General features: G+C 36.5%; 1 protein-coding gene and 1 long non-coding RNA gene across 2 annotated transcripts in view; both read left to right on the plus strand.

The window, feature by feature from the left end:
* The window catches only part of LOC115434149 (attractin-like protein 1), a 765,420-nt gene extending 755,314 nt beyond the window's left edge, over positions 1–10,106 (plus strand). Inside the window, exon 30 of the mRNA XM_030155899.1 lies at positions 9,124–10,106. Coding sequence (XP_030011759.1) covers positions 9,124–9,245 — 122 coding nt within the window. The 3' untranslated portion in view covers positions 9,246–10,106. The remainder of the gene's footprint in view (positions 1–9,123) is intronic.
* Positions 10,107–12,067: 1,961 nt separating this feature from the next.
* Positions 12,068–13,335, plus strand: LOC115434150 (uncharacterized). Its single transcript, XR_003937482.1, has 2 exons — positions 12,068–12,277; positions 13,058–13,335. It is a non-coding gene; the product is annotated as an uncharacterized LOC115434150 (long non-coding RNA).
* The last annotated feature ends 10,886 nt before the right edge of the window (positions 13,336–24,221 follow it).

Below are 24,221 nucleotides of genomic sequence, written 5' to 3' on the forward strand. Positions count from 1 at the left end.
ACAGGTGGCATCCTATCACAGTTCCACGTTGGAATTCATTGAGCTCCTGAGAGCGACCCATTCTGTCACAAATGTTTGTAAAAGCAGTCTGCATGCCTAGGTGCTGGATTTTATACACCTGTGGCCATGGAAGTGATTGGAACACCTGATTCTGATTATTTGGATGGGTGAGCCAATACTTTTGGCAATATAGTGTGTAATATGATTTACGTAAACACATAATACAATAACACAAACATGTAAATACATATTCATTCATAGATCTATACACCCACACACATACACCTACATATATATATATATATATACACATACACACATACACACCTATACATACATATACACACACTTACCACATACTTGTACATCTTTATATCTCCCAGTGATCCCCAACACCTCCCTCATCCCTGTATCTCTGAAAATTGTGTCTTTGTACCTCCTTTCAAATTCTTTCATGCTTGGACATTGCTTTAATTCTATATTGAATCTGTTCCACAGTCTCACCCCGCTGACAGAAACACAAAAACCCTTCCTAGTCGTGCGTATTAAGTGAATTTTAAAGTTAATTTTCCCCCTTAAATTATAACCCCCCTCATGTATACTGAATAATTTCTGTTTATTTGTTGGTAAAAGATTATTTTTAGCTTTGTACATAATTTGAGATAATAATAGAAGTGCTTTACACTTCTAGAAATTAACTAGATGATGACTTCAGTCGGTGGTTCCTCTCTGCTGCTGTAGTAAACACATCTGGAAAAAGAATCTAGTTTTCTGATGAATCCCAGTTGATACAATTTTATTGCAGGGCGATATGGTTATTACACTTAACCCATAAAGACTCAGTTGCTACTTTTGTGGCAGTTCTCAAATGTATTTTTCTCTGTATTTTAACCTTTCGTGAGTGATTTATCACAATTTATTCTAATATTATCCTCTGTATTTTGTTTTTCTCTCAGTGAAAATCAGATATTATACAATATTTAATTCACTAATCATATAGACAATCAGATTAAATTTCAGGGTTATATCAAAAGCAGAGAAAACTGAAGAAAAAGTGACTTTTTCAGCAAAGATATATCATTAACTGAACATAAACTAAGTGTCTTTATCCACTGTCATTGATCCAACTCCATGGGTTTTACTGGTGAATCAATGTTGTAGAAGATGACGGTGTTTCCACAGTAACTACGGAACCTCTGAACGTCCAAATGGGTCATATCTGATGACCATGAAAAGATGACAAACTATTTTATGCCAGTTATTTATATGTATTGATAGGATTAGTGGAACAACATAAACATGTATATCAGTAGATGCTTTTGGTCGCCGATGACTGTTTGGGTCTTTATGGGTTAAACATTTTGCCACACAGAGTTGCTATTAGAGAAATTGCTCTCATTCATATTGACAGGTCTGGGGTTACATTCAGTGTTCAGTTGAAGTTTAGTAATTCATTAGAGTTCCATGGAAAATCCCCTGATTGTTCTGTATTCACATCAGGAACATCACTAAGTCCAGCCATGAAAGAGGGTGAAATAGCTCTTAAATGTTATTCATGATCATCATGAAAAAGTCTGAAAAGGTCAGTAATTAACCCGTAGATTTAGGTTTCGTGGTGAAATTAAGTTATATTATACATGTGTAGATTTGTGTAGATCTGGCTTCTAGTGTGCAACATGTAAATGTGTAAATTAGTACACATACACATATCAGGTTTTTATCTCACCAGCTGACAGGCCATGAGCTGTTGTGTCAGTGCTGTATTCGTCTTTGACAAAACCACTAGTCAGATTCATTTCAAATTTTAAGTAGCTTCCTTGGGACAATGTCTATGAAGTTTGTTAACAGTTTTGAGCTTTGATTTTTGAATTTTTGGTGAATTTTTTGAAATATTTAAATTTGCCTTTACTTATAATCGTCCATATTTTGATGGATTATAACATGGAAATGGTTACAGATATCAATGTAGTTGCTATTGAGCACTGATAGGAAGTCATATATGGACTTTGATTTAATTGTGAAAGTACTGCCCACTTCTATTGGGAGATTGATCTAATGCAGTGGTTTTCAGTCTTTTTCTATCAGGCCCCCCTTTGGAGCACGAAAAATCTCCAAGCCCCCCTCAACCCCAACGACACTGTACCTGTGGTGCAATTATTACTTTTATTGAAAGAAACATCAATATCGTAAGAATACTTTTTGCTTTTCTTTGAATAATTTGTCGTGCAAATTAAAAATAATGTAGATTTTTGATTGAACAATACAAATGAACTCAACAAGACTGTTCCCTGAGACATTATTTTTCAAAATAAAAATAGGAAATGTGTAATTATCTTACAACTATGACAATAAGGTACTTTTTTTTTAGAACAACAAACACATTTTGGTAACAAAGATGAACATTTTAACAATATCAGTGGCTGCAATGAGCCTGTTTATGTTGCACATCTGAGAACATCAAAGTGCAAACTGTACAAACTGTGCAAAAACAGAAACATTGCACATTTTTCTGTTCCAGTCCAATCCTTGTCCATTGTCCAAACCTAAACTCTTGGTCTAGTCTAGTGACAGATCACCATGGCAGTAGATTTGTTTGTTGTACGTCCCTAAAATGAGTCCAGGGTGCTCCAACGCTAAAACATTAGTTCCACCTGATACATGTTCGAACCTGAAGAAAAAATAAACACCTAGAAATGATCCCATGCCCCCCCTGGCAAGCCTTTGCGCCCCCCTGGGGGGGCCCGCCCCACTTTTTGAGAAACACTGACCTAATGCATGAAGACCACAGGACTCTAATGTAGCAACAGGACCTGACAACCTCACAAATTCAAGTTGTTATTGATTCCTGATAGACTGGGGCGCCACTACCAATTGTGGACCCCATGGAAGGTAAACGTTGTGGGCCCTTCAGGAAAGACATTAATCTGTCATTGGAACGGGGCGGGGGGTCCTGAGGTATAAAGGTGCCTTTCAATTTCATTAGTGCCGTAACAACTGCAACAAAAGTAAAACTAAACTTTGAACGTCCAACTCCCGGCTTCTGTGCCTCTCTTTTACTGCAGAGGTTACATGAAATTTTAACACCTTAACTAAGCTATATATCCACTGGGCCCCCCGGAAATGCTGGGCCCCATGAATTTATCATGTTTACTCCCTTTACGGTGCCCCAGCTGATAGAACATGACAGTGAGATACAGGGACATTGGTCCTATTTTTAACAGTTGACTTGGAAACTGTAAACTTATAGCAAAATGCTAATGTTCATATCCAATGTAGAACAATCCCAGAGTCTGGAGCTGAAGTTACATCGGTATAAACTTGTGTGGAGGTGTATACCAGTGTTGTTATAAACAGCTGCAAACACAAATACACTAACCGCATTTGGGTTAAACCACAAAAACAGCAACAAAAGAACCAAATCTGGGGCGTTGTGTGTTGCTGTCAAAACAAACACACCTAGAATAAACGATGGTGAAGTGAAACAAATAGTTGTAATGAACCATAATCCATATGAGCAGGTGCTGCAGTTGTCACCTCCCTGCTCTGTGGATCAGGATGGGTCTGATGGATGATGTACAGGATGTCTTTCATGTTTTCTGTGGTACTCTATGCACCTGAACATGTATGTGCATAGGTACATACAAACAGAGCCCCAGTTCCACACACAAACCGGCAACACACACACACACACACACAAATACACACAGAGCAACTGGGTAATCGGCTTTCCTCTTCCCACCTACTAAAAAAATCCCAAGAATCACTTGAGTATGAAATGCTGCAAACATCCTGCATCCAAATCATATCAAGAGTGCAGCACATTCCCTCCACTGTGTGTCGGTTTTGTTTATTTGGCTCCTGCATACCAGCAGATTGAGCTCCCGCCGTAATGACCATGCATTGTCAGGCCCACGGTTGTCAGGAGGGAGAGGCAGGACTAGCTGCTCTCACAGAGGGCTGCCATGACTCTAAATCCACATTAACAGCAGCAGCAACTGCCAAAGTATCACAATGCTGGGAGGCATCTGATGCCTCACTGTATCCGCATCTCACCGAGTCAGGCCTCTCATGCAGACGCAGTTTAGAGAGGTGTGACATCCTGCCGGCGAGGAGGTGGGAGGTGGAGGAATGGGGGGGAGGGATGCGCTTCACTGACCTCAGCTACAGCCCCATGTCTCCCACTCAGGTCAAATGTAGCTAAGGAGATGTGGGCGAGGTGTTGGATGTAGTGATGTGGTGAATGTTCACCTGTTCCACAACAGCCCACACTGTAAGCCTGGACTTTGTATTTACTAAAATGCTTTAATTACAATGTACTTAAATGATTTAAGTTTTATCACATTACTGTAAAATATTAAATATGTTCTACTAATTTGCAGACATAGTCGAAAGTACAAAAAAGTTCAAGTTGAATGGATTTAAATCACTAAGTTTTAGTCATGACCACACCTTTTTATCTCCACATTGCATTGTAGGTATTGGGCATGTTGTTAAAAATGTGTTATTTTTCTGTGCAGGGGTTCAGCGGGGTTGTGGTGTTAGTGTTAATTTGGACTGAATGTGTGTATGTCAGTGTTTATTGGCCTTTTTGTGTTTGTTTTTGTATTTTTGTAGAGATGCACCATGAGTCAGAGCCATAGACTGAACAATGGCTTTACTGTTCAACCAACGTCATGCTAGTTTAATGTAAATCTTTATACCTTTCCAAAATCAAAGCATTTCCTGTGGTGGTAAATTATTTTGAATTAACTTCTTGCCTAACTTCCATCCACATTACAGTATATTAGGTTTAAAAATTAAGCAAAGCAATTTATAATGCAGAAGATTTTAATTTAACCCTTTCATGCACGAATTATGAGAACCTTCATCAAAAAAATTTTCCTGAGTGTTTTTATTTCTCTTTAGGCATGAAAAAAACAATGTGATTGAAAATTTTCTTCTGAAAAATAAATTGAAAAAAAAAAAAAAAAGAAATAAAAAAATATTTTAAAAATACATTAAAAAAAAATAATGAAAAAAAAAGTCTTATGAACCTATTTTTCATGAAGTTACAAAAATGACCACTCAGCTGGAAACCACACATTTAATTTTTGACGCACAGAAACATGTATTTACTGATAAATTGTGTGAAAACTACGGGGAGGGCTTGTGATTCTGGGGGTTTATGCGCAGGAGAGATCTACATAATGTTACCAATTCATGTCAGAAAAGATATATAGTGTCTTAAAACTTTAATAAAGATATGTGTTGAAAAAAAAATGAAAAGAACCACAAAATCCATGAATATACGAGAGAACAGCTGTAGAACAGCTGTCCACTGTAGTGACCACTGTGCATGAAAGGGCTAAACCAGCTTGGAACTGTGTACAACGAACTGATGATATTAAGTTAATGTTTATACAAAGCAACTGCAACAAATTTTAAGTTAAATTAACTTGGCATTTAGTGTGTTGTACTTCAAATAGTAATTCCATTTAAATCAAGCATTTAAGTCTAATACACTCAAGTTGTCATTACTCATTACTTAAATTTTTTAAGGTAACCGGTTTACTCAAATTTATTAAGTAAACTCAACTTATTCGGTCTTACAGAGCAGGCTTTGGCTCTGATGTTCATCACCCCCACTGGGATTTAAATTTCACCCCTGAACTGATTTCATCCAGTTTGTGATTGTGTTGTTTAGACAAAATAACCACAAGTCATGGCATAAACCTGAAGCCACAGCAAGTATTAAAGTTTTTAAAGACCTAGGGCTGGATCTACTAAAATCCCAATTTGCGTGTATTCGTTTGTGTGTGGGGTTGAACTGCGGTTTGTGGGTGATTCACTAAGACTGCTTGCGCAAATGTCAACAGGTGCAAAGTCTTGGAGACCGCCTTATTTAAATGAGGAGTTTACATGCGCTAAACAGCTCTGGGATATGGCATTACTAATGGTAACAGTGTGCTGAATGATCCAGACACACTGAAATGTAATGTTGGAGGAGTTTTGTCAAAAAAGTGATGGGTGATGTCACTGCGGCCGCATGCACGTCTGTGTTTTACCACAGTCCATCATGTTTAACAGCAGTGCTGCTTAGAATATTAGGCTGATCACACAGACGTTCTCTGAGGTATCACAGATTAATATGCATCATTTGTTTGTCTTTACAAACACCTACAGTGTCACTGAGGACAAAGTGAAGTCATTGATTTGTCGGTCGGGGCGCTAAAAGCTTAGGGTCCTTGTACCTGCTTTCAATCAGCACGCTCTGACATTTAGAGAAAATATGTGAATCCTCTCTGAAGACACAGACTGAGGATGGAGTCTGTCACCCACTCAGACTGTTCAGCGCTGGAAGAGCTTGTCTTCCAACATCTTTAACCCCTTAGCGTCAACTGTCGCAAATTTCCTTCAAACCGTTTCCATTACGGAGTCAGCTGAGATAGGCTATGTAGTTCTCAAATGCCGATTCGGACGTATAAGATATGTACCTAGTCAGGTCACTGAAAAGAATTTTGTGGCATCAATCGAACCATTTTTCCATCTCCTGAGATGAGAAAATGTGTTTTATTACTTTCTCATTACTATTGACCATGTATGCCTGTTGTTGCGAATTTGCATCATACCCAAATTTCTACCTATTTCATGTGCTATAGTCAAATTAACAATCTCCACTCGGTTTAGCATCTGTTTGAAAGAAAATAACTTTTGTATATATATTTTGCATAAATATATTTTTATATTTGTATATAAATTCAGGCATTAAGGACATCCCTGCTGGATTCTGTCTGCTATCATCCTGCTAGTTCTGTAAGATCCACCAGAATAGCTTCTACTTATAACTCTAATCTACCTTTTTTGCTACACAGCCTTTAGACAGTCTGCCTTTTCTTTTACAGCCACTTTACAGATGCAGTAACAGATGACATAAGGGTGAACCGAGAAGAACTACAAAGAAGAACAGATGACATAAGGAGCTGCAGTTCCATAAATAGTTTCAAATCTACACTGAAAACTTTATTTAGTTTTTCTGTCTTTTCTTATGGTGCTGACAAAATGTGCTTGTGTGTGTTGGGGGGGGGGGGGGTTGTCTGTATGTGTTTGTTTGGATTTTTCTTTTTAATTGTGGGGACAGCAGATGTAAATTAGCCAAAGTTAACTCGATGATGTATCAAATAGCAACAATTATTTTAAAATTGTACACAGTCACTAATAAATAGGCGTTAAAACTCCTTTTTTTTTATTAACACATTCTGTCTTATTTAGGTCAAATTAGATGAAGTATAAAAAGTCTGATTGTGCTTTTAAAGACGGCTGTTCTCTGGACTCCATTAGTAACTTCACACAGAGGTCAAGAGCTCCTGAACTAGGGGTGTCAAACTCATTTTCTTCCAGGGGCCACATTCAGCCCAATTTTATCTGAAGCGGGCAAAACCAGTGAAATAATAGCATGATAGCCAATAAATAATGACAAGTCCAAATTGTTTTAGTGCAAAAAATAACATTCAATTATGCCAATATTTACATTTACAAACTATCCAAACGAAAAGGATGTGAATAAAATGAAAAAAAATTAAATTTGTTAAGAAATATAAGTACAATTTTATCAATATTATGCCTCGACTTATCATTTATATTTATACCCATGTGCATTACAGATCAGATCTACAAAGACACAAAACATTTAGTAATAGGCAGAATATTGTTAAAATTGCACTTAATTTTCTATAGACATTTCAGGCTGTTCATATTTGTTCAGGTTATTCACATTTCATTATTAAAGGATAGTTTGTTAATGTAAATATTTTCATAATTTAATGTTTTTTGCACTAAATCAAAGAGAAAAAATTGGTGTTGTCATTATTTTTAGCAGGGGTGTCCAAACTTTTTTTTAAAGCGGGCCAGATCTGATAATGTGGACTTTGCCAGGGGCCAGTGGTCCCTTCGGACGTTTCTTAAACAGTAAAAATTACATATAGAAGCACTGTTCTACAACAATTTTATTTTCATTGTCACAATATCATTTTTTTAAATGGCAGTGTAACCAAATCTAAGCCACTCAGGTGTGAACAAATAAAAAAAAAACAAAAGAAACATTTCTTCCTTCCTTTCACATCTGGAGTCAGATAACATAGAACAAACTGTGTGGAGTATCTGAAACGTCCAAGAAGTTGAAAAAAATCTTAACCCCACATTCACTGTAAACATGACTTATATGAATAATCATTACTCATATATTACTCAGTAATGCAAAGTCTGTTAACATTTAAGATGAAAACATATGACTCTTACTCTTGTCTTTCACAAAATCATTCAGAAAGTAATATTTTGTGTCACATCTACAAGTACATAACACCAGCAGTAATAGGCAACTAACCTGGCAACTTGGTAGCTTGCCTTGGTGGCGAATTCATTGAACTCCCAGGTTCACATGAAAAGTCACTGTTGTGAGTTTAAAGCAGCTTGAATTTGCTTCACTTTTTCAGAGCACTCACTCCCTGCTAGCTTGTCGTATGTGTTAGCATGTTTTGTCTGCTGGTGTCTCTTTACATTGAATTCCTTAAACAAGGCAACAGTCTCTTGACAAATTAGGCAAACACAATCGCCTCAATTTTCAGTGAAAAAAATGTAATTCCCATCTCTCCTGGAAGCAGCAGCCCTCACTGTCAGCTTTCGTTTTTTTATTTACAGGCGCCATGGTTAGAAATTAGCGAAATTAGCGTTCACGGCAAGGTCACAGAGCCAGATAGAGTTAGAGTGGTGCTGCCACCATGAGGTGAAAGGAGAAACTGCATTTTGAAGCTTTTATGATTCATGTACTCGGTTCAACAGTCCAAGCGGGCCATAAATAATACATTCTAAAACCGAAGCTGTGGGCCGTATAAAATCTGACCACGGGCCGTGATTGGCCCCCGGGCCGGACTTTGGGCATGCCTGGTTTATAGGTTATTATGATATTATTTTTGAGTTTGATGCCCTAACTTGCACTTTGCAAATTTATCCTGCGAGCCAGATTGGAAACTTTGGCGGGCCGGATTTGGTCCCCGGGCCGCATGTTTGATACCTGTGTCCTAAACCCTGAGCTCATGGACTTGTTCTTCTTCTGCTGACTCTAACTGGGTTTCCTCTCTGACCCTGCAGGTATCGCTATAGCCAGTGCTCTGGTGGACACGTCACAGCAGCGAGTGGTGGACTTCAAAGACAGAGGCCTGGGTCTGAAGCATCGCAAACACACCGTGCATCACCAAGGCACCTGTGTTTGACCTGGACGCCGCCTGCAGGGTGACAACACATACCCACAATCCCACAGGGGGAGTGGGTATGTGGGTATCTGTAACCCTAAAATGGAGTGGAAGGACAAAGGCAGTAGGTGGAGGTGTTACCACTGACTCCCCGACAGGTAAAAACTGACGGATCGCATGGATTTACGTTGACGTCGGTCCTTCAGAGTCAAAAACACAAAACTCACTGTGACCCACGTTCACAGATGATAAATTTCCTACCCTACTTTTTCCACTTCCACGCAGCCGTTTGTGTCTCAAGGGCTCCACTCGCCTCCTGTCACCCTGCCGGCAGCATCGACTAAAGAAAAACGCTCGGTACACAACTATAAACCAAACTTAACGGCTTGGAGCTCCGCTGAAAGGTATTGAGCTGAAATGAACTGAGCTGACTTACAAACCCACTCGGGCTCAGGAGTCCTACCCAGGAGAGAGCAACACAAACCTGAGTGGATCAATGCAAAAACACGGAAGTGAAAGGTTCACACTGGGATAAAGGCTCCTGTGAATTCAAAGACCGCTGTTTGTTACGATGTTACGGTTGCGTCTTACTAAAATCATTGGATATGAAGTAGTGTTTCCCTGCACCGTTTGAAGTTTGACTTTTTTTTTTTTTTTTTTTTTTTTTTTGATACGTGCTCAGGTCCTCTGTAGTAGAAAAGGGTCCAGAATCTGTAGCTTTGGGCCTTAAACACATCTGTATATGCACTACCAGTGAAATGCTTTACCAGTACATTAGGACCCTCTGAGGGGGAATATTATGCAAGAGACCATCCAAACCTGATGTTTATTCTGGGCTGTGATGTGACCCCATCATCACACACACACACACACACACACACACACACAGAGGTCGCGTTAACCGAAAATACTCCGTGATTGACAGATTTTTTTTTTTTAAATCACGGAAAATTCTGAAGGCCGTCCGTCATTTTCACAGATTAAAATGCTGAGGGTAATCGTTGTTTAGCTGACTTTAGCCAAAATTAGATGCTACTTTGCTAGCGCAAAATGTGAAGACAGCCGAGTCTCCTTAGTTTTTTTTTTTTTTTTACAACTTTATTTATCATTTTTCCATTACAATTACATCTTTAAGGTATATTTTATGCAATTCTTAATCTTCCTCTTGTGCTAGCTTATTGTTACCATCTCTTATGTTAATGGGTCAGATTTGACCCATGTCTTAAATCAGCTGTAAAATACACTAAAAACAATTATCTATCATCCAATTTGTTTCCCATCTCTTGGTTACTTTGTTATTCATGAAAATATTGGTTTTAATATTTTTGGTGGGAGCCTCTGGACCTTTTTTTTGTCATTATACCGCTCCATGTGCACTCTGCAAGTCACCAACTCTATACTGGACATCTTCTTTGCTTGTTTTGTTTTTGTGCAGGTATACTGGATAACAAGGCAAAATGAGATATCCCAAAAGCTCACGATTGGGAGAGAAGCCGGCTGTGAGTGTGTTGGCTGACAGTGCGCTTATGATTTCAGTTTTGGCACTAATTATTGCTTTAAAATCTTCTTTTTATAACTGGGTCGAAACTGACCCTAACAACACAAAGGTCATAATTTTTACCACAGCATTTCATAATTTAGTGGAAAAAAAATGTTTTGTATTATTTTTGTTGAAATAGAGGTTCCTGACAAAGTCAAAAAGCCTTGATGCAATAAATACATTTTATGTGGTTCATTTATGCATTTAAAACCTAAAAAGGGTCGGTGCTTACCCTAACACAAGAGGAAGGTTAAATTTGTGCCCCCCCCCCCCCCCCCCCCCCCAATCCAGGTGGCATCCCCACAAATACATCCATATAAACGCACAGACAAACAGAACACAAAAAAAAAAAACAAAAAAGAAGACTCAAACCAATTTATGTTGATCATTTCGGTCATATCACCAACATTCTGGACCTCTTGCATAAGGAAAAAAAAAAAGTCCAAGCAGTCAGACTGTGGGCACTGAGAAGAGTAGGATGGCAGTAGAAGAGTGAGGAAGAAAGAAAAATGCATTAAATACAAACAAGGAATCAGGAAAAAGGCAGGTTCTTGATATGAATTATAAACTGTGACCAGGTTCTATCATATTTATCCTCCAACCTGCAGACTGTATACCTAATTTTTTCCAGGTCCAATCCCAACATCACCTCTCTAATCCAATGAACATGAGCAGGAGGGTTCTTCCCCTTCCAGTTCAGTATGCGAAGGTAATCGCATTTTTGTGGAGATGGGACATGTTTAGATCATCACTAACTACACCGAAGATGCCTATCAAAGGGTCAGGCTGCAGTGTTTTGCCAGGTATCGCTGTCCTTAGTTATTTTAAAAAGCCCAGTAAATGTGGGGCGACACGATGGTGCAGTGGTTAGCACTCGTGCCTCACAGCAAGAAGGTCCTGGGTTCGATTCCAACACCAGTCGACGGGGGGTAGGACCTTTCTGTGTGGAGTTTGCATGTTCTCCAAGTGTCTGCGTGGGTTCTCTCCGGGTACTCCGGCTTCCTCCCACCATCCAAACACATGCACTGATAGGTTAATTGGTTAATCTAAATTACCCATAGGTGTGAATGTGAGAGTGATTGTTTGTCTCTATATGTTCAGCCCTGCGATGAACTGGCGAAATGTCCAGGGTGTACCCCACCTTCACCTGTAAGTAGCTGGGATAGGCTCCAAGCGACCCCCTTGACCCTAGTGAGGATAAAGCGGGTTCAGATAAGACTGGGGAACACAATTTTTGTTGAGTTAGGTCTGACAGCTGTTTTTAACTAATTTTTGGGTGCGGAATCCAAAACTGTTCTCAGTTTTTCTCTATCACGTCAAGTTTTTGAACTATAGGATCCCCGTTTTCTTAAAAAATATGAAAAATACTGTACTTAACAGTTATGTGCTTGTTTTATAAAAACTTTTCAAATATTGACATACAATGACATATGAAAGAAACAGGCATGACTGCAATGTTTATTTAACACTATTATGTTTTTACAAAGGATATAGCTACTGTAATTATAATTGTGTGCAAGTAGTTAAGGTAAAAATTTACGTTTATAGCTCTTTCTGGAGTGTTCAACTTAAGGACTATCGCGTTTGATGCTCCAACAATAGTCAGCCATCATATCTACATCCCATCTACCCTGATAACGTTCTTCCATAACCTTCAAATCTTGGTGAAATCGTTCACCTTGCTCGTCGCTAACCGCATCAAGATTTTCTGGAAAGCTGGCAAGATAGCAATGCAGAAAATGTAGTTTAATACTCGTGTTGCAACCAAGCATTTTGTAGCTCTCCAATAGTTTCTGAACAATTTCTATGTAATTACTTGCATGTGTATTTCCAAGAAAGTTCTTGACGACATCTGAATGATAACCAAGCATTCTTCTCAAGGTCTGACATAGTCCCGGTGAACTGTTCGTCTTTGATGAGCTGCCGAATTTGTGGACCATCAAACACACCGGCTGAGTTTTACTTTAAAATATGCAAAATATGCTTGTTTGACAAATGCTCTGATGTTTGCCCTCTGACTTGGAATGGTGAAACTATCACAAATGTAGCAAAAGGAGTAAGCGTTGTTTAGGCATTTATGACAAGAAGTAGCAGGAGCTGACATGATCTGGAACAAAGGAAATATATACCTATGTAAATAAAACACTAAGATGGAATAGTTACAAGCTTTGAAAACTAAAAAAACAGCATAAAACGAAATAGAACTTACAATGGTATGCCCACGGTTACAAGGTTAAGAGAAAAGCCAGCACAAATCCTCTTAATTCCTACTATGCTAGCTTTCTGTTTGCAGATATTGATAGTACTGACCTATTGGGAGCTGCACACACCTCTCACTGCACTGTCTCAATTGTGACTGCACAAACAAGTTGCCACGTAGCTGTAGATGAGTCCAGTCGTAATCAGCTGGCAAGTCTTACTACAGCTAATCAGTGGAATTTTGCTTATCTGGAGGGTAAGCTGTGGAGAAAAAACTTGATGTTTTAGAAAAAAACTGACTGCAATTTTGGAATCAGCATGCCAATTTTAGTTTTAATCAGCATAAAAATCTAACTCAACAGAATTTTTTTTTTTCAAATTGTTCCCCAGTGTAATGAATGAATGAATGTGATGGCACTGATAATCGCAGTGAAGGATGACGGACAAGCAAGTTTTACGCTAGTTCTTATGGCATTTGGTGTGTTATATGTACGCATTTTCTACCTTTCATGTGTTATTTGATGGCACGTCAATTTGTGCCCAGATCTCTGGTTCACATAACCCAAACCCGAACCTTCAATGCATGATATTTGACACTGCGCGAACAAACACAAGGAAAGCTTATAATGTCTACAGATAACACATCAATTAAAAGTGGCGTATATAATTATGCGAGTTGTAATATCACGTTGGTTTATCAGCTAGCGGCAACTACAATTGCTGCATCATTGAGATGTTTTTGAACATTAAATACTACTAAAAAATATTAGGCCTGTAACGGTACACAAAATTTTCAGTTCAGTACGTTTTTGGTTTTTAAAGCCATGGTTCGTTTTTTTTTTTTTTCGGTTCGGTATGGGAAGAAAGAAAATCCCTCAAAATGTCTATAATACGTTTATGAATTTTTGAAAAAAATTCCCCCAATTTTTGGACACAATAGAAGATAGAAAAACAGGAATATAATTCTGCTGCAATAAATCAAATAGAAAATAAAATGAAATATTAATATTACTAAATGTATTTTAAACATTAGTATTGCACTTTTCTTTGACAGGTAGTTTTGAACAAACAACAAAAATCAAATCACAGTTCTGTCAGTTCACATTCTGCATAAAAATGCCAAAAAAAATTCCATATGAAGTGCAACATTAACAAGAGGACAAACTGGTATTCTGTTTAAACAAACTGAAGAGCAACTTTGACAACCAAAAATTAACCAAATTATTTATTTTAGGACAGAGAACAAACTGTTTAGGCCACTTTGTGTACTTGTGCAGGGTGCAATTTGTCGGGGGGATTTTTTTTTTTGGGTCAGAGCCGGGGGGGAGGTGCATAACTAATGTAACTAACACTGGCGTGAAACGAAAGTGAAACTTTATATTCTTTCAACGTCCAACTCCGGGTTCTATTCCTCTGTTATACAGCGTGTGTGTGTGTGTGTGAGAGAGAGAGAGAGCTCGTGTCAGTGTTTTAGAACTACCGTAGTTCCTAGGGGCCAAACAACGTCCATCTTATTAACGTCTCTGTTCCCGTTGTTCTCTTTCACCTGAACCTGAACTGATCCCAAACTGGACTGTACTGATGGCAGAGGGTCTTCAGTCTCTTCCTTCCAGGTTTTCGGGTCAATGTGTGCGTCCTTCAATATGTCCATGTGGAACTTGCGCGGATTAAAAGTTCCGCATCAAACAACATCTTTCGTTTCTTTTTCTTTTTCTCAACATACTGTGCCGTTTCGGTACAGATGTGTACCGAACCGAACAGGTGTGTACAGGTGTGTACATTACAGGCCTACTAAATATATCTCATTATCATTAAAAAATAAAAATTTGAAATGATGGATAATAATATGTTATGACGGCATTTTTACGACCCTGTCCGTCAAAATGACTAGCGCAACCTCTGCACACACACACACACACACACACACACACACACACACACACACACTACTGATCACATCCAACTGCCTGTCCATTCATTTCACAGTGAAACTCCAGTATGCATCGTTCCCCTTGACCTGCAGTAAATGTAATGTGTTTCATGTAACATAAATCCTTACACTATATGGTATGTATTTATTAATTATGCAAGTTGCAGTTACAATTTTGAAAGATTTACAAATGCACTAAATATTTTCTTTTTTTTTTTTTTTACCTGAAAGACTTGATTTTATACAGCAAGTCTGTGCAGTATTCATTTTTTTGTGCTTATAGCATCAGTGTCTTTTCATTCCCAACTTTTCAATCCATTGGTATATTTACATAATCAAATCTATTATACAGTTAATGCATCATAACTGGTTTTGTGTGATTATTTTTCCCTTTATGTATTTTTGTGATCATACGGCCTCATGCAAAAACGCTTGGATTTTTGTCAGTGATTTACAATTAGGGTGCTTTTTGGCAGAATTCGGCTCCAGTTGTAGCAGATGGTTGATAATATTAAATATATCTAAATGATGAGAGAGAATAAAGGGTCAAAAAATAATATTTGCTTTGGTAAATCCAGGCGGGAGTTGTTGTTTTTTTTTTTTTTTTCATTTTTCAGCCAAGCACTCTACGTCCAAGCTCGAGCATCCTACAATTATTTAGAGAAAAAATAAACAGTCAGCTGGTGTGTTATCTATGATGGGATGGCCTTCCCAGTCACCTGACCCAAATCCTATTGAAATGAACTAGATTGCAAGGTCAGAAAGAAATATGCAACACCTTTGGCAAGTTTTATGAGAAACACTGGCCAAGTATTTCAGCCGAATGTTTGGAGAAAGTAACTGTCTAGATGCCAGATAGTGTGTAAGAATAGATTTTTTTTTAAAACAAAAACTGTTTTTTTTTTTGTTTGATAAACAGGAAGAAAATTTCAATGCTCTCTCTTGAAGCATTAAAATGCCTTTATTCTCATGGTATGGTCATGTATAGATGTAGTATAGGTATAGGTGTATACATGACCATGCCATGGAATAAACACTTAATTTTTTTTTTTTTTTTTCTATTTTTACCTGAAACAAATATACATGGTTTCATCATTACTGACAACCAGGGTCCAAAACTAGGCAGAGAACCAGCTGATCCACAGTGCATTTACAGTAGACCGTGTACTGACCCCAGTGAATATATGCATGATCTACTGGTACGGAGGGGATTTACATCTAATTCAGATCAAGTACTTTTTACGACACTTATTCTACTGCTTTGTACGAGCAGGGTACGACTTTATTCTGGTAAATTATGATATTTTTCCACCTGTTTTTAAATTGTGAAATTATTCTTGTAATATTATGGCTTTATTGTCGGAATATGACGACTTTAATCTCATAAACGAATGACATTTTTCTTAAATTATGAGTTTTTTTATAACTACGACTTTAATCTCATAACATTGTGATTCTTTTTGTACTCGACTTTATTCTCATAAAATTATGGGTTTTATATCGATATTTTATGACTTTATACTCGTAGTGACAAGTGTTTTTATTTTCTCATGTGGCCCTAATACTCCGTCGTAGCTTTATTCCCCAGTTCCCCCGTATTTGAAAAACTAGGTTAGCCTCAGTTTAAGTTAGTTTACTAATCATGTAGGAGCACAAGGTTCAGAATCACAAAATGAAGACAAAAACCATGAAAGATCTGATCATGAAACCAAGAGCTTTACTAAGAAGTAACGTTAGCCAAAATAATATGTAATTTAAGGTATGATTTGACCCAAAAATACAGCATAAATTAATGTTACCTGACATGAAACAGAATCCACAAATCTAGGTTTGGTTTCCTGGATTTGTAGATCCATCTACTTCTGTTTTCTTTGTCTTTCGGTGTCTGTAAAACGATAGCTCCGACTGCTTTTCAAACCTGTTCATAAAATCAATCGCACAACAGCTCTTCCCCATTTTTTATTAAATATTGTTCTTCAATTTAGACAGTATTGAAGCTAACGCTGCCACTCATCTCCCTCTTTCTGCCACTCAGTGGGCGGAACCGTGGTGACGTCACATGCATACCCTCTATATGACCATACCATGAGAATAACGCCATTTTAATGCTTCAAGAGAGTGCCTTGGAGTTTTCTTCCTGTTTGTCATCTACTTTATGAATCCCTTTTTCCAAAGAGCACCTCAAACGAACTCTTTTTTGGGCCCTAGAAGCATTCTTTCCCATGATTTTTTGAACTTTTTTTTGTTTGTTTGTTTGTTTGTTTTTGCCAATATCCGTAAATTTACAGATATTGGCCCATAAAACAAATCTTTACAAAGTCCTCATTATGCTCCATAAACCCTAAAACAGAGCCATCACAAGGAGATTATTAAGGTAATTTTCCTTAAGAAGAAGCCAAAATCATGTACTCATTGTGATTATGGTTAAACTGATGGTGGTACGGAGGACACAGCTGTGTGATGTAGTTGAATGCAGAAGTCCCATCCTGTCCATTATGTAAATATTAAAGTTAAAAGTGAATCAGAACAGTAGGACTCACTTCATCTGATATCTGTTGAGCTCTGAATGACCATCTCTAAGTTTCACTAACATTATGAAACAAAATACAATTTTGAATGTAAAATAAAAAAAAAAAAAGTCAGTATTTTCAGATCCAATAGATGTTCTAATATTTTTGGCCCAAACTGAATGTTTTTAATCTTAATGTTAACCCATAAAGAAAACCACAACCATCTACTGGTCTAAACTGTTTAATACCTGTTGATCCACTAATCCCATCAATACATGTAAATAATTGTTTTGTCATCTTTCGTGGTCATCAGATATGACCCATTTGGACGTTCAGAGGCTCCCTAGTTACCGTGGAAACAGCGTCATCTTCTACAACAGTCATTCACCAGTAAAACCCATGGAGTTGGACCAATGAGAGTGGATGGACACACTGGGTTTATGGTCAATTAATGATAGATTTTACTGGAAAAGTCACTTTTCCTCAGTTTTCTTTGTTTCTCATATAATAACCCTCAACTTAAATCTGAGCTTTTCATGAACATGTACATGATCAGTAAATTAAATACAGGAAAATACATGATTTTGACTGAAAAACTGCAAAAATGCAGATGATAAGATTGTAATAAATGGTGATAAATCACTTAAGAAAGGTTAAATAAAGAGAAAACTCCCTTGGGAACTGCCACAAAAGTAGCTCTGGGTCTTTATGGGTTAAATTATGTAGTTAGTACGTTTAAGCAAAAAAGCACCAGTGTAGCCTGTTTTAACAATAAAACATAAACTATAAAAGACCAAGTGTCTCCAAATTTGTGATTGGTGTTTCCAGCAGATTGAGTTTTTACTTTTTAGTCGTTACATCAAACCTTAAAAATCCACTGTGGACAGACCTGTAATCGCAGCGTCCCTCTTTCATGAGGTCAGATAAACTCAACTCCAGATCTTGACACGTCAAAATCTTGATAAATGACTTGTTCTCAGCTCAGTTAATGCTGTTCTACATTTTAAGAGCCTATCGGGGCGGACACACCAGAAACTACTGAAATATATTATTATTATTATTATTATTATTATTATTATAGAGACAAACAATCACTCTCACATTCACACCTATAGGCAATTTAGATTAACCAATTAACCTATTAGTACCCCGCCTTCGCCCCTATGTAGCTGGGATAGGCTCCAAGTGACCCCTGTGACCCTAGTGAGGATAAAGCGAGTTCAGAAAATGAATGAATTATTGTTATCATTATTATTATTATTATTACTATCATCATTATTATTATTATTATTATTATTATTATTATTATTCTTATCATAACCTTTATTTAACCAGAAAAAAAGCTCATTGAGATTAACCCTTTCATGCAGAAATTATGAGGACCTTAGTTAAGATTTTTTTCCTGAGTGTTTTTAATTCCTCTTCAGGCATGAATAAAAACAATGCAATTGAATTTTTTTCATGAACCTATTTTTCATGGATTTACAAAAGTGTTCACTCAGCTGGGCACCATGTGTCCAATTTTTCAAGCAAAGTAACATCATCAGAAAGTGACATACTGTCTAAAAACTATGAAATAAAAACATTTTTCATGCAACTAATGTGAAGTTTTTTAAAATTTAACATACTCTATTACTAGTTATTTCTCACTACATGGAGATAATATACAAAAAAAAAAAAAAAAAAAAAAAAAAAAAAACTTTGATTAAGAAAACGGTTCATTACAGTCTAATAACAATTAGCAATTGATTTACACTAAAACATGTTAGTGCAGATCAGGTTTATGAAGAACAGTAGTTACAGTAATGGTCTGAATGTCAGTTATGGGATGGTGCGTGAGCGTCCACTGTGTTGGCTGATATGGAACTAAAACAACAAAACCCAAGAATATACAAGAGAACAGCTGCAGAATAACTGTCCACTGTAGTGACCAGAATGCATGAAAGGGTTAAAAATCTCTTTTTTAAGAGTGTCCTGGTCGAGACAGCAGCAGCAGCAGAAGTTACACAAAATGGAAATCCCAGCCCTACATCCACACTAATATACATAAACACAATGAAAGTCAGTACTAAAAACAAACTTAAAACTGATAAGAACATACATATAAAACATCGCCATTATTTTAAAAGGTACTAAAAGTATAATAACAACGTTCCTTAAAAGCATCTCAAAGCCAAACCCAATTCAGTCAATTAGAAAAAACATCTACACCCACGTTTGTCCTTTTCCCATTGATTTAAAATGACTTTGAATGGATTAAAACAGACCAGTTCCTCCAGTTTAATCTCCTTCTGTAGGTTGTTTCAGACAGTGGGAGCAGAACATTTAAAAGCTTTCTTTCCCAGTTCTATTCTGACTTTTGGAACCCGTAAAGATAACAGATCCTGATATAAGCTGCTGTGTCCAAATATACCTGTAAAAATTACACTGGGCAAGTTATTTGAGCTGATTTAGGATAATTTTGGTGTGCTGAATCCAAAAATCACATTAATTTTGCTCAATCAGGTCAACTTTCTGAACTATGCTACATATTGGCTTTTTAACATTTTTGCTTACATTTATGGGCATTTTCACATCATATGATACAGAATTCTTTCATATTTCTTGCAATAAATGAGTTCTGAAGATTCTACTTTTGCCAATTTATGATTAATGTTTTTTTTTAATATTACAAGTGAATGAAATGGCTTCGACTAGAAGATCTTGCAAAAATAAGCCTGACGTATTCTGCTACATCTGCGGTGAATACACCATTGTACCTAACAGGAATCAAGTCACAAGTTTCATAAAGTGTGCTTACCAATCTTATTTTGGTATTAAACTTGGTGACCAAGATAAAGTTTGGGCGCAGATTGTGAGAAGATCAAATTTTTCAAAATCAAATTAGCAAAAAAAACCCTGACCTGATTGAGAAAAACAGATGTCATTTTTGGATTTAGCGGTGCAAAATGGTCCTAATTCAGTTGAAAAAACCTAGACGACTTGCAAAAAACATTTTTTTGTAACCCAGTGTTATTTAAATGATCAGATTTTGGTTAAAGACCATAAAAGCCTCTGGGACAATCTGAAGATGTTTAATATAACACAAGATTATTTAAAAAAAAACCATCCAGACAGTCGACCCGAGAGAGCTGACGATTCACCAAATCCAAATCACACTAATACAGATTTTACCTGCAGATTTTTTTTTCTCTTTCAATACTGTTCTCATGTATATTTCTTGTTAGAAATAAAGATACATGTATATTATAACCTTGCAAAAACAAGAAATCTAAAGGCTGCTTAAGTCTTCTGCACAGTCCTATACATGTTAATGATGTGCCATGTAAACTGTTTCAGACAGTGGGAGCAGAACATTTAAAAGCTTTCTTTCCCAGTTCTATTCTGACTTTTGGAACCCGTAAAGATAACAGATCCTGATATAAGCTGCTGTGTCCAAATATACCTGTAAAAATTATTTAAAATTATCAGTTTGGTTAAAAAAAAAAAATTAAATGAGTATATCTTATGGTCCTGTATCTCTGTTCTAGTTGAAGGGGTTACATTGAAATCTCAGTATATGTAATTCACTGGTTTTCGGAAACACTTTATAATAAGTACACACTGTGAAGCATTAGTTAAGCATTAACAAATACTGAATTCATTATTTCTAAAGCATATTTCTGACATGAATACTCATTAGTATATGGTTTATAAGCACAGCTATAAATGTTTTACTCATCATTCATAATCATAACACTGGGTTACAAAAAAATGTTTTTTTGCAAGTTGTCTAGGTTTTTTCAACTGAATTAGGACCATTTTGCACCGCTAAATCAAAAAATGACATCTGTTTTTCTCAATCAGGTCAGGTTTTTTTGTTAATTTGATTTTGAAAAAATTGATCTTCTCAAAAAATGTAATAATTAATACCAAAATAAGATTGGTAAGCACACTTTATGAAACTTGTGACTTGATTCCTGTTAGGTACAATGGTGTATTCACCGCAGATGTAGCAGAATACGTCAGGCTTATTTTTGCAAGATCTTCTAGTCGAAGCCATTTCATTCACCTGTAATATTAAAAAAAAACATTAATCATAAATTGGCAAAAGTAAAATCTTCAGAACTCATTTATTGCAAGAAATATGAAAGAATTTTGTATCATATGACGTGACAATGCCCATAAATGTAAGCAAAAATGTTTAAAAAAACAAAACAAAACAAAAAAAACAATTTGTAGCATAGTTCAGAAAGTTGACCTGATTGAGCAAAATTAATGTGATTTTTGGATTCAGCACACCATCAAAAAACTTAAACAATAAATTTGTTGTTGACCAGTGTAATCATTCATCATTCAATCATGCAGTTTGTTTGATAATCCCATGTGCTTTGTCTTTCCTTTGTTAGAATAACTGAGACTTTTGTGAGCCTTTAGGCATTACCAACCTTTAAATCTCATTTGTAAATGCTTTATATGGCATAAATAGTGCACACTTTAGATGAGCTCACACCATATACTTAATTAATGAGTAGTAAGTGCTCTATAACTACCTGAAATAATGAATTCCTGTATTAATAACTGTTTATAAGACATTTATTGGAAAATAAATATGTGAGTTAGTACAAAAAAAACCACTAACATATTCACTAACCATTAGTACGTGTCTGAATATTGTATTTTCAAGCATAAATGCACATCATAACTGGTTTGTAAGTGATGCAATACAACATTTTTAAATGCTGAATTTATAAAGTATGAAAATACAATCATTAACCCTTTCATGCATTGTGGTCACTCCAGTGGACAGTTATTCTACAGCTGTTCTCTTGTATATTCATAGGTTTTGTTGTTTTAGTTCCATATGAGCCAACACAGTGGACACTTATGCAACATCCCATAATACACTGCAATTCATACCATTACTATAACTTGCTGTTCTTGATAAACCTGATCTGCACTAACATGTTTAACCCTTTCATGCATGAATTATGAGAACCCTAATCAAGACTTTTTTCCTTGAGTGTTTTTATTCCTCTTTAGGCATTAAAAAAAAACAATGTGATAGAATTTTTTTTTTTTTGTGAACCTATTTTTCATGGAGTTACAAAAATATCCACTCAGCTGGACACCATGCGTTTAATTTTTGAAGCAAAGAAACATGTATTTTACTGACACTGTATGAAAACTATGAAATAAATGTTTTTTAATGTTGCTAATCTGATGTTTTCTCACATTTTAACATAATATAATAGTGGTTATTACTCACTCAAATAATATGCAAAAAACAACAAAATACAACAACGTAAAAAAAAAAAACCCCAAAAAAACTGTTAATTACAGTCTAATAACAATTAGCAATTGATTTACACTCAAATATGTTGCTGCAAATCAGGTTTATCAAGAACAGGAATGTTACAGTAATGGTATGAATTGCAGTGTATTATGGGATGGTGCATAAGTATCCACTGTGTTGGTTGATATGCAAGTAAAACGACAAAATCCATAAATATACAAGAGACCAGCTGTTGAATAACTGTCCACTGTAGTGACCGCTGTGCATGAAAGGGTTAAGTGTAAATCAGTTGTTATTTGTTAGACAAAAAGACTTGTTTTTCGCATATTATAGGTCATAACTAGCATTAGAGTATGGTAAAATGTGAGAAAACATCAAATTAGCAGCCATAAAAATGTTTTTATTTCATTGTTTTTATTTTACTTTCTGATATTGGATTTTAAATACATATTTGTTTACTTAAAAAATTAAATGCATGGACGTTTTTGTAATTCCATGAAAAAAAAAAAAAAAAAACTCGATCGCAATTTTTTTTTTTTTTTTATGCCAAAGGAGGTATGAAAACACTCCAGAAAAATTTTTTTTTGACTAAGATTCTCATAATTCATTCATGAAAGAGTTAAGCACAATGTAGATGAGCTTATAAACCAGACGCTAATGAGCATTCATGTCAGAAATATGCTTTAAAAATGATGAATTCAGTATTTGTTAATGCTTAACTAATGCTTCATAGTGTGTACTTATTATAAAGTGTTACCTGGTTTTCTTCTGTGAATGGTTTTTGCATGAGGTCCATTGATTTCTTAACCTAACATTATCCCTTCTCTGTGTCTCACACATAGTAAGGTTCTGTTTGTGTGTATTTTAAGCCTCTCTATTTTCGGTCAGGTGTTCTGTCTCCATGTGATTTTGCACCAGTTGTTGTTGAGTCTATTAACAAAAGGGCAGCTCACTCCACTGTTTTTGTCCAAATGAGCATAAAGTCTGTACATTTACGATTAAACCATTTTGATGCCTCTTCCTATGGTAATTGGATCTGATGGAGTGTGTGTTTTCTTGCCTCTGCTGTTGTGGGACCGTATTGATCCGTGTTCTCAGGATGTCATGGGGTCAGATGACGAGCTCAGCCAGCGTTATAGACTCCGCCGATAGAGTCGAACGGTCCAGCTCAGCAGCCTGGGCAGGCAGCGAGGGAGGGGGGAGGGAGGGGGACCATACAGACACTCTAATTAATGTTAATTAGGCTTTATTTTATAGCTATTTCCTATCATAACGACAGACCTTTTAATTACCTACAGCTCGGTTACAACTAATGATCCCGGCTTCATGTTGTTCAGTGTTGTTTGTTTCGTGGTCGTATTAACCCTTTAACCCCTGAGACATTATTTCAGTGAAACCGTCTGTTGTGAATTAGTGTCATAAATGCTGCAGCGTGTTCCTTTTCTTCAGCGGTTTTGTTTTACTGTGTGTTGTAAGGTCAAAACTGGGTGGAATAACAGAAAAAGCCAAAAAAGGGGATTGAAGTTTGACAGGTTTTTACTAA

The sequence above is a fragment of the Sphaeramia orbicularis genome, chromosome 15 (assembly GCF_902148855.1).
Source record: "Sphaeramia orbicularis chromosome 15, fSphaOr1.1, whole genome shotgun sequence".
NCBI lineage: Eukaryota > Metazoa > Chordata > Actinopteri > Kurtiformes > Apogonidae > Sphaeramia > Sphaeramia orbicularis.